The 10,553-nt window shown below is 42.7% G+C and overlaps 1 protein-coding gene across 1 annotated transcript in view; it reads right to left on the bottom strand.

Annotated features, from left to right (window-relative positions):
- The window catches only part of LOC119409501 (LIM domain-containing protein 1), a 25,202-nt gene extending 15,068 nt beyond the window's left edge, over nt 1-10,134 (bottom strand). The window contains exons 1-2 of the mRNA XM_037676389.1: nt 8,897-10,134; nt 2,767-2,868 (exon numbers count right to left, since the gene is read on the bottom strand). Coding sequence (XP_037532317.1) covers nt 2,767-2,868; nt 8,897-9,953 — 1,159 coding nt within the window. The 5' untranslated portion in view covers nt 9,954-10,134. The remainder of the gene's footprint in view (nt 1-2,766; nt 2,869-8,896) is intronic.
- Nucleotides 10,135-10,553: the final 419 nt, after the last annotated feature.

The following is a 10,553-nucleotide window of genomic DNA, read 5'->3' as shown; positions in this document are numbered from 1 at the left end:
CTTTTTTAAAAGCTTTTACTGCTTTTGTAAGAAAATCAGTTTGATATGATATTTTAAAAACTTATTTCAAAGAAAGAAGACTAGATTTCTTGTTTCACCAAATGGATATTAACATACAAAACAAAGCCTAAAAAAACCAACTCTAAAGATAGGCATCCATCCATCCATCCATTATCTTTTACCCGCTTCTTCCATTTTGGGTCACGGGGGTCGCCGGTGCCCATGTCCAGCAATCATTGTGCGAGGGGCGGGGGACACACTGGACAGGTCTCCAGTCCGTCACAGGGACACATAGAGACAAATGAACAAACAACCATTCACATCTATAGGGACAATTTAGAGTTGGCCATTATACAGATGAACAAAAATATATTTAGAGCAAAATTATTTGGAAATATATAGAACAAGGCTGTTTTAATTGAACGCGCTGCTCGCGTCGGCTTTTGTAGCTTCAGGTGCTGCAACTTCCTTCACCGTAGATGACAGCAGGTGTGGAGACGCGCGCGGCAGGTGATCAGCTGATCCAACTGAGTTTAACTGGACTTTTTTTTTTAGGGATATACAATATTGAATTTTTGGCTGATATCCGATATGCTGATATGTTAAAACTTATTTGGTCAATAACCGATACAGATATTTTATATACTTTCCTTTGTCAGAACAGAGCCCTCTTATTTAGGCTTATTTGCTACAAAAATTGTGTAACAGCTGTAAGAGCTGGTGACATATATTCAGTAACAGCCATATGATATGCATAGAACTTTAACTTCTATTAAATGAAAACTATTAAATGTTATTTATTAGCATTAGTCACCTGCAATGCTGTCTCAGGAAGGTGCGCGTGACGTTATCACGTTGTGCTGCCACTGCAGGCGTCCTTGTCACTGGGTTGTCATTCAAAAACAGTGCCTTTTATATCGGCAAGTTATTTTAATGGAATGGCCGAGGTCCGATATTGAACTTTAACGCTAATATAGACCAATACAGATACCATGCTGATAATATCGTGCATCTCCATTTGATTTTACCTCTTTCAATCGGCCAGTCGAACTTGCCTTCTCCTCAACAAGTAGATTAACACAATTTTATATTGTGCATTCTTATTTAGTTTTCTTTGTGCTGTATGATTCGTAAAACCGCACTATAGACGCCCGAGCAGACATGCGCAATTATTGCGCAATGCGCCAGCGCTACTCTCTTCACAGTCTGATTAACTGCTGCACTCTTCTTTCTTTCCTCTTCCTCTCAACATATAAACTTACTGCCTCCTCCTCAACAAGTAGATTAACACAATTTTATATATTGTGCATTCTTATTCAGTTTTATTTGAGCTGGATGATTCATAAAACAGCATCAAAGCCTGAGACTGGCCCGGCCCGCACATTAAGCACATTATTGAATTCGGGCCGAGCCGGGCCATGCTTCAGGCTCGGGTAAGAAATGACAGCTCTACTGTGACACAACATATATTATAATAAAATTAGCTGTAATTGGTGTGTTAATGTTGAATTCAACCGTATCATGCAGTGAAAACTGTTCCCTCATAAAGACAGCTCTCGTAGTCATTAGAACTGTTCTCCTGCCCTTCATTCACCTTGAAGGTATTTGTGGACGAAGGGCAGATTTGCTTTCATGAAGACTCATTTAACTGCATGTTTACTGGGTGTGGAGGGACGTGTCCCCCAGTGAATGGTTTCCCTGTCCACACTGTCCTGCATCTATTTCCACTCAGCTGACACAACAGCACCCACTGTCCTCCAGGAGTCCAACCTACCAAGGGCCCCCCGTGCTCCTGCATTCCTCGCTGGACGAAATGTTTTCCCTGTGGCCACTTAAAGCAAACGCAACCCCTAATGCCCTCACATGGAGCAAGGTATGAGAGGTATGTGGTGTGTAAACTCGAGTCCCTCCACCCCACTGTGTCCGACACTGGCCACATCTCTCTTTTATCTGCTCAGTCTCGCACATACACAGGATGGCGCACAAAAGAAAACAAGAGATGTTTACCACATCTGAGCACAGACATGTCCGAGGTCAAAGGTGCTGCAGAACAATGAGCCTTTGCAGGGAATCCCACCACATTGGCACAGATACTCCACATACCCCATGAACTGATAATTAGGGAAAGGATGAGAATTAGTTGCAGTGAAAAGCCTGGTCGTGTTTGAGCATCTAAATAAGACCGTGAGCTGTGAATAATGTATAGCAGGACTCGACTGATCCAAGAAACAAGTCAAAAGGACCACATATACATCAAATCACTTCAGCAGGAGCATGTCTTAATGCAGAAACCAGGATCAGAGCAAAGAACAGAGTGAAATTCAAACAATAAAAACTGCTTGCAGCTTGAAAACACTTTGCTTCATTCCAGAGAGCGCTCTTGGTAAGTAAGATCCGAGCCACTCTCACTTCCACATACAGTAAACTTTTCGAGCATGGTTGTGTTTGAATTAGCCAGTGACTTTTAGCATCCAGTCCTGCATTTACTAATTCAAACGTATTCTTTAGAAAAATTTAAGGCATGGGCAGGTTGAAATTAAATCTTTGCTGTTGGAGTAAGTGGCACACCTACAAAGCAAATACTAGCGATACTTGACAGTAATCTCTCTATAATGGTGTGTTTTCACACGGGAAGGAAACAACTGAGGAAGGTGCCACTTTCATTCACGAGTAAAGCCTGTTATTAAGGAGGTGATGTTTGCTTTATGAGCAGTGAACAGTGGTTAAATGGGAAGCTAAAGCCCCATAGTGACAGTATGTACTTACTGCAGGCGCTACAGGTGAAGCAGGTGTCGTGGTAGAGGCTTCCCATGGCCTGGCAGGCCTGGCTGGATCCATAAACTGCCTTCTTACACTTCACACACACTCCTGAAACAAAAATCACACAGTTATGTTCGCTTACCATGTCGAAACATGGAATATTGAGAAACGGCATTTTCAGTGGAAATGCAGAGATAATGTTCTGTTGAAGGACTTTGCTGACATTTATGGAAAATTCTGAAAAAAATAAATGTTTAAATAACCTGAACAGAAGAAAAAAATTGCAGAACATTAGCTAAAAACTAACATAAGCACTGTTAGCTAAAATAATCAAAATAGTAGCTTGAAGCTAAACTATAAGAAAACAAAAACAAAGCAGGTACACTGACATAGCTTTCAACCAGAACAATGTTTTGGAAGAACTGGAAGAGATCTCAATATATCCAACAAAAAGTTCAGTCAGGTCATCTGGACGGTTTCTTTTTTTGTTGAGACGTTTCATCCTTCATCCAAAGGACTTCATCAGTCCATGTATCCATGTTTTGAACCACTTTGGCTATGGCTGCCTCAAAGGAGTCGACAGGGAAGAGGGCGGGCCCCAGAAACCATCGTATCACCAGCAAACTGGTTGGTTCACTACACGAGTGTCCTGCTTGTGGGACTGAGTTTGTTTGTGGCTCCTCGGACTGATGAAGTCCTTTGGATGAAGGACAAAACATTTCAATAACATAAAAAAAGAAACCCTCCAGATGACCTGACTGAACTTTGTTGGATTTTTTTTACCTGGATTATTGAGCATGAACTTTGAAGATCTCAGTATATTTCATTAGGATTATTTTTCTATTAGTTAATATTTTGAATAGTATAAAAGTTACAAAAACAAAAAGTCCTAACACTAGTCATAATCAAGCTCAACTTTTATGTACAAGAGTGGTTAATAAGAGTGTAAAGTGTGTAAAAGTACAGTAGATTGCAAAAAAAATATGTATGAAAGAAACAAAAACAGGTAAACAATAGTTTGAATGCTGACTCAGTGATTTTACAGTACATGTACAAAAAATTACCCACACGGTATAAGCTTCACTAATAATTAATGGCAACAAATTTAAAAAACGGTTCTTTCACAAAAGTCAGGAAGTTGATTTAGGAATCTGTATGGGTGAACAGGAAAATATATCCCCGCCTGCTTGTTGGACTTGGCCCCAAAACTTGACGTTTTATTAATAGAGGCTGATACAAATCAAAGTGCACATAGTCTCACAATACACACGGTTTGCACATTGATATCAAACCGCTGAGGTCTTTTTCAACAATAATCCTCCCACTCAGCCAAGCCAAATAACATATGATCAAAATGTGCAAAGAAAAGAAGACAAATCCACGACAGAAAGAGTTTTCTGTTTATTCCAACAAGTTAGGCATTTCAAAAAGCAGAACATGTGAGTACGTTGCATAAATTACAAAGCAGCTCCTGAACAACACAAGGGCTAGTGTGATCTACGTGTAACTAATTTTATCATGCGCTGCCTTTTTTTTTTTTCTGTATCCCACTCTTCTGCTCTGCATTCTACCTCTCAAACATCAGCTAAAGGTGTTGCACATAGAACCTGGATGATTATAAATACTGCTGCTAACATGTAGCCCATGAGCTCAATCAGATCTGGTATATTACCAGTCACTCGGCGTTAAATCCAAACACAGAGGCTAATAATACCGAACATTTTCCTTTGCGTGTGTGAGATTAGTGCACGGGCACAAGTTTATTTGTGTGTGTTTTTATAGAAAGATTCCCTGGAGACTAACATTTGGAACTCAGCAGAAGAGAGCCGCCCTACCCTGCTTCTCCTTGAGCGCTGACAAAGAAACTTTTGTTTCCACTCTACCCAACACGCATCACAGAGTTGCCCACTCCAAGAACACACTGTTACACCCAGCGATCGTGTTCAACTGATTCTGCTCCTTGCCTCTATACGGTAACAACGCACACAACAGATCTCTGGGTGGTTCTTAAAACTATGCCAACACATCAAGGGCCCCAATGGCTGGAAAAATGATTTAGATAACAGGAGGATATTATTAGAAAGCTGAGGAATGCTGCTCTTACAAAAGTTGTTTTTATTTTAAAACACAATGAAATGGTCAGATTCAAACTATCAGTACTAGTTAGTTAATTTCTTCAGTTCTGTCTCCTGTCTTTTTGTCTATACCACCGTCTCCAAGCCATTAAACATAGCTGGTCGCACCACACTCTTGTAAAACTTTCCTTTGACCTTTGCTGCCACATTTTATTCATAAATCACTCCTGAAACTTTGCTTTATCCACTACATCCTGCATGGACTCTCATCTTCACCTCTTACCACACTTCCCATTTCCCAGGAAAGTGGACCCCAAGTACTTGAAGTCCTGCACCTTTGTAACCTCTGCTCCCTGTAGCCTCACTGCTCCACCTGCCTCCCTCCCATTCACACATGTACAGTAGTCCCTCGATACTTCGCGGCAGTTTTTCAACGATTGTCAACTTTAATATTACTCACATGATTGGGACGTATGGGATAAAAAGTTAACGAAAAAAAAACTTCAGATAGGCGCCGCCATTTTGTAATTTTCTTTCAATAAGGTTATACTGTAACACCAGTCAGAAAAGAACTACACTCCACCTGTTCCATGTTCTCACCACAGATCACCATGTCATCTGAAAGCATCATAGTCCATGGGGACCTGACCTCATCTGTTAGCCAGTCCATCACCAGAACAAACAAGAAGGGGCTCAGAGCCAATCCTTGATGCACGCCACTGCTTCTGTTAGTTCATGCTGAATGTTTCATATAATGCGCGCCTTTAGCCTTTAATACAGCAAACTATTTTTTATAGACTTCTACAGGAGAACAATTGCTAATAACTTATTGCAGGGAGAAAAGAAACAAGAAGCAAAACACAGTTTCTCTGAGTATATTTGTAAATTTGGTAGTGCCATCACTCTGCCAATTAGCCCCAAAGACCCAAATAACTATATTGCTTAAAGCAGTCACAGATTTAGCAACACTTCTCATTTTCTTCCCCATTTTCTCCCATATATTTATTTCCCATATATTAATATGCAAAGGCACATGTCATGGTTAGGCATAGTTATCAAGACCTAATGTGCAGACAGATCAGGCTGGACTCAAGATTGCAAAAAAGCTAAACTGATTTTATTTACAAAGCAAAACAAAATGCTGACATGGTGGTAAACCTACAAGCAGAAAGGGATCAATGAGCACGGAGTCAAGACAGACACATTAGGTGTGTACAATGCCAAACCGAAGAACCAAACTCCACCCAGGGAATATAAAGCCAAAAACTAAATATCGGAACCACCAACGTCCGTGCAGAGAGACAAGGACCAGGTGTGAGTGGACAGGGCCAAAGCAGAAACAAAGACACGGGACCAGAACCAAACACAGAAACTGAAGAAGAGCAAAAGAAAATACAGCAATGAAAAACTCCTTTCATCAAACCACACCAAAAGTACTGATTATGATAGCGCTCAAATGTGCACGATGGATTACCTCTCTTTCTCTCTCACACGTGTATAAGCATGCACACACACACACACACACATCAGCCTTCAAAGCTTTGCCAGAGCAGAAGCCAAAAATCCCTGGTAAAAGTTAATAGGGTGCTTTCCACTCGACAACCAGATGGGATGAATTAATCCTTCATCTTAACACATTCACTCTCTAGTAAATATCTATGAAAGTGTGTGTGTGTGTGTGTGTGTGTGTGGGGGGGGGGGGGGGTTAATTCTGAGATGACCCACTGCTTCTCCCTTCATGGATGAACTTGACTGTAAATCTCACATTCTTTTATTCTCAAGGGGCCAAATACAAAAGGCATTTCCACAAAGCATCCCTAAATCACTCCAGTCCAGTCCTCTGCTCATCCAGTTTGCACCACAGGTACCCCTAAACTTAATTCATGCCCCCCCCCCCCCCACAACCCCCCACCCTCCCACACTCCTCTCCCTGCTGCATCTTAAAACCCAATTTCTAAAATTCTTCCAGACATTCCACTGTGTTCCCCCCAGTGCAGCCTATTTGGCATTGAACACATTTTCCCAGACCCTACAACTGCAGTTCTACTGATCCACACAAAGTACAGTACTAATGGGAAATCCAAAGTGTCCTTAATATGGACACTGCTCAGTGAATCGGGTACGTTTTTTTGGCACTAGGATAGGCACAATATGCACACTTCTGAACTCATAAAGCTTAATGTTAAAACATCCGAGTCTTTAAATGTGAAGCACTCGAACATCCAAATGACTACATTTCTCTTTCATTCGTCTAATTATGAAGACTTTTATGAAGGTCTTTCATAAGATCTTCACAAGTTAGGAAATAGCACACACTCTGTGGCATTTTCCTAGCATGACTCAGAATTAGCCATGCTCTAATGGGAATCTCCCAGTGGGAACATTCACAGCCATGGGCCACGTGAGAATGACCATGAGAATTTATCTACATATAATATACGTATATATGCCCAGTACTAGCAAAATTTAGCTTTAAAAAAAAAGTGTTCACTTTTGATGGTTGTTCTACACATCTGCAATATTCCTGTTGAGAACATAGACTTCTAAACAAGGGGTATGGGGTGGCTGAAGATGGCTGTGAATCACAATTATGGCATATCAACAGGAAATACCTCCCACAAGGAGATGAGGGTGAGCAATGTGCATGTATATGGGATGGTGCTTTTTTGTGGCTTCTTAGACATCAGCCATCTCAGTGTCTTTCCTTCTCATTGTCCCGCTTCAAGAAAGAACACTAGAAAGAAGAAAAACAGCGGCTTCAAAGGCCTGGCAAAAACCAAACAGATCCCATCTTTGGTATATTTGGTTTCTGTGTACATGACAGCAGCCTTTGAACTGATCTTGTGCAGAAGTATACATTTCATCAATCCAGACAGAACAGCTAAAATGCTAAAAGCACTGATTTAGGAAATGGAGGCCACACTGTTTTACTGATGATGGACATTCCTCCCCACCCCACCCATACCTGCAGGGAGAGTACCGGTAATGAATGAATGAAAGATTTGCCCGCAAATGCCAGCCATACCAGTCACATGCATTGCTGTTTAGACATAAAAAATATGTCATAAATGACTAAATTTTAGTCATTTTGTTCAAACCTTGAAGATAAAATTATGGTGGGGGGGTGGGGAGTGTCATACTATGTTACAAGATTTCATTCAATATGTCAGTGTCCCTGTGATGGACTTGCGACCTGTCCAGAGTGTACCCCGCCTCTTACCAGTGATGGCTGGACATGGGCACCAGTGACCCCTGCGACCCAAAAAGGAAGAAGCGGGTAAAGATAAAGGATGGCTGGATGAAAGAATGGATGAATGGATGGATGAATGGATGGATGAATGTCAGTGCTTGGAGTATGAGGATCACTCTCAGCTACTACCACAACAAATGTTAGCTCAGTGTCTATTAAAACTGACTGAGTTATAGCCTATATCTTGCGTTTACTAATTTAACTCCAAGTTATTCAGTTGTAGATATACATCTAGTGATGTGTGTGTGTGTACGCGCACACACACACACACACACACACACACACACACACACACACACACACAGGCAAAAACATTATCACTTCTTTGCTATTAGCAGCATGCGATAAACATCACAATTTCAAAATCATACCATGATACACTTGTTGGAGTAAGTGTACATAGATTTGCATGAATCTCTATAAAATGTTTGAGATTAAAATATCAAAACAGTGGAATTATTCCTGGGCGGCAGAGCTGGCAGAAAATGATTCTGTCTGCATTGAACAAGAGACCGCACACACTGCTGGCCTAATAAGTTCAATCATTTTATCAGTAACAACCATGAACGCTACTGAAGGCATAAAACATCTGGGATACACTCCAGTTCAAACCACGGGGAAAAAACAAGACATTTCTGTGTGTGTGTGATGTAAACCCAGTAAAATGACAAAGGCTGACTGTGCATAATAATATGAAATCAAAAACAAGTGGGTTTATGTTCTCAGCTGTGAGTGGGGGGTCCTATCATTCAGCTTGCTCTCTGACTGACAGAACCCCTCCTCTGTTGGTTATGGTAATGTGAAGTCTTACCAAAGTAGTCTGTCTTTTTTTGGGCATCCATCTCTTTCTCCAGTTGCTTCGTGAGAGCCTCTAATTTTATTTCTGCTGCTGAGGGCCCCTGTTCAGATGGTTGCGTGAGCAGAGACTGGGGGCCTTCAGCTTCCCCGCTGATGACCTGCGCTGTGGCAAGTACTGGGCTCAGACCTAGACCCTGTGTTTTGGGGACATTGCCGGGGCACAGAGCAGCAGAATTAGTCACCGAGACTTTTGGTTGGGTTGTTTCAGATGATGCAGAAGCTAAAACTGGTCCATTATGACTGGTTGGAGAGTTGGAAGGAGGTATATAATGTGCCACGGGCTGAACATGGAAGTCAGCCCCTCCTGTGAAAGCACTCAGAGCCAAGGCAGCTCTCGTCTTATCTGGTTTTGCTGGGTCCATTGGCTCTGCAGGCCAAACCCTGGCTGGACTCTGACTTTGGCTGGTGGTGGGCGTTTGTATGAGCTGAGGCTGCTTCTGGGATGCGCTGCTCCCTGACTCCACTGCTGGGGGTGTCATGATGATCTCTTTGGAGGGGGACCAAGCAACTGGTGGGCTCACGGGGTGCCTGGCAAGGTTTCCACAATTGGTTGGAGAAGGGTTCTGGTATGAATGCATCTCCAAGAGCTCCAGATTATCGTCATTGTTTCCGTAGGAGTGAGCCCTGCTGACTGGATCAAACTGGGAACCAGTCTGGTGCTTGTAACCGTCAAGCTGGTTTCCAGGCGAGGGGCCAGAGAGGATCGGGGGTTTGGCCGCCGCCTCAGCCGGCTGTCTGGAGCTGTTGGGGGGCGGTCTGTTGTTGGGGTGCCCGCTGCTGGGACCCCCATTCATTTTAACGAGCTGGCCGCTCATGGCCATTTCCTCCTGCTGCTTCTGCATGTGTATTTTAGTCATTTTAGAGGCAAAAACTCTTCTCGTTTCTTCAAAGTCGGGGTTATTTCCCGCATCCCTCCTCATTCGAAACAAGCCATCTCTGGATGCTTCATACATGTTCAAGTCCTCGATGAACCTACTCGCTTCCAACCCTAAATCCTCGTATTTATCCATTTTTTTATATAAGGACAAAAAAGTAATTAAGCACAAGTTAAAGAAGAAGAGACACTTCCAGAATAAACGAGCTATTTGCAGTCTTGGCGGAAGAAAAACAAAACAAAAAAGTGTCCAATTAAACTTTCCCAGCCGTCCTCGTATCCCTCCGCGGAGATTTAAAAACTTTTTCCCGGTGAAACGCTCCGTCCTCAGTTCAGTTCAGCGCCGCGCGAGAAGCAGCAGCAGCGGCTGATTCTAGACCTGAACAGATCCCAGATCAGACAGTCTGCTCCACTGTCCCAGCGGGAAACCTTTGCCCAAAACGTTGTTCTCCGCTCGTTGAACCGTTAAAAAGTACTTTACGGTAATAAACACTACGCTGCTAACGACTAAAACTTGTAAACGGCGGCAGCTAACTGTGGCGGAGACAGAGCCGTACGTGGCCGCCGGCTCGACGGTCCGGACTGGAACGGAACCGCTCGTTTTAAAGGCGCAGAGCTCGAAGTGGCTCGACCCAAAAGTTTTTGCTCCCGTCATCTATCGGGACCTACGTGTCACAGCCCACACGATTAGCCTGTTTATACCGAGCACCACCGGAACATGCTGTCAGATTGACTC

Source organism: Nematolebias whitei, chromosome 5, assembly GCF_014905685.2.
Source record: "Nematolebias whitei isolate Nwh7 chromosome 5, NemWhi1, whole genome shotgun sequence".
NCBI classification, from domain to species: domain Eukaryota; kingdom Metazoa; phylum Chordata; class Actinopteri; order Cyprinodontiformes; family Rivulidae; genus Nematolebias; species Nematolebias whitei.
Note: the sequence above shows the minus strand (reverse complement) of the source record. Positions and strands in the feature narration are given on the sequence as shown.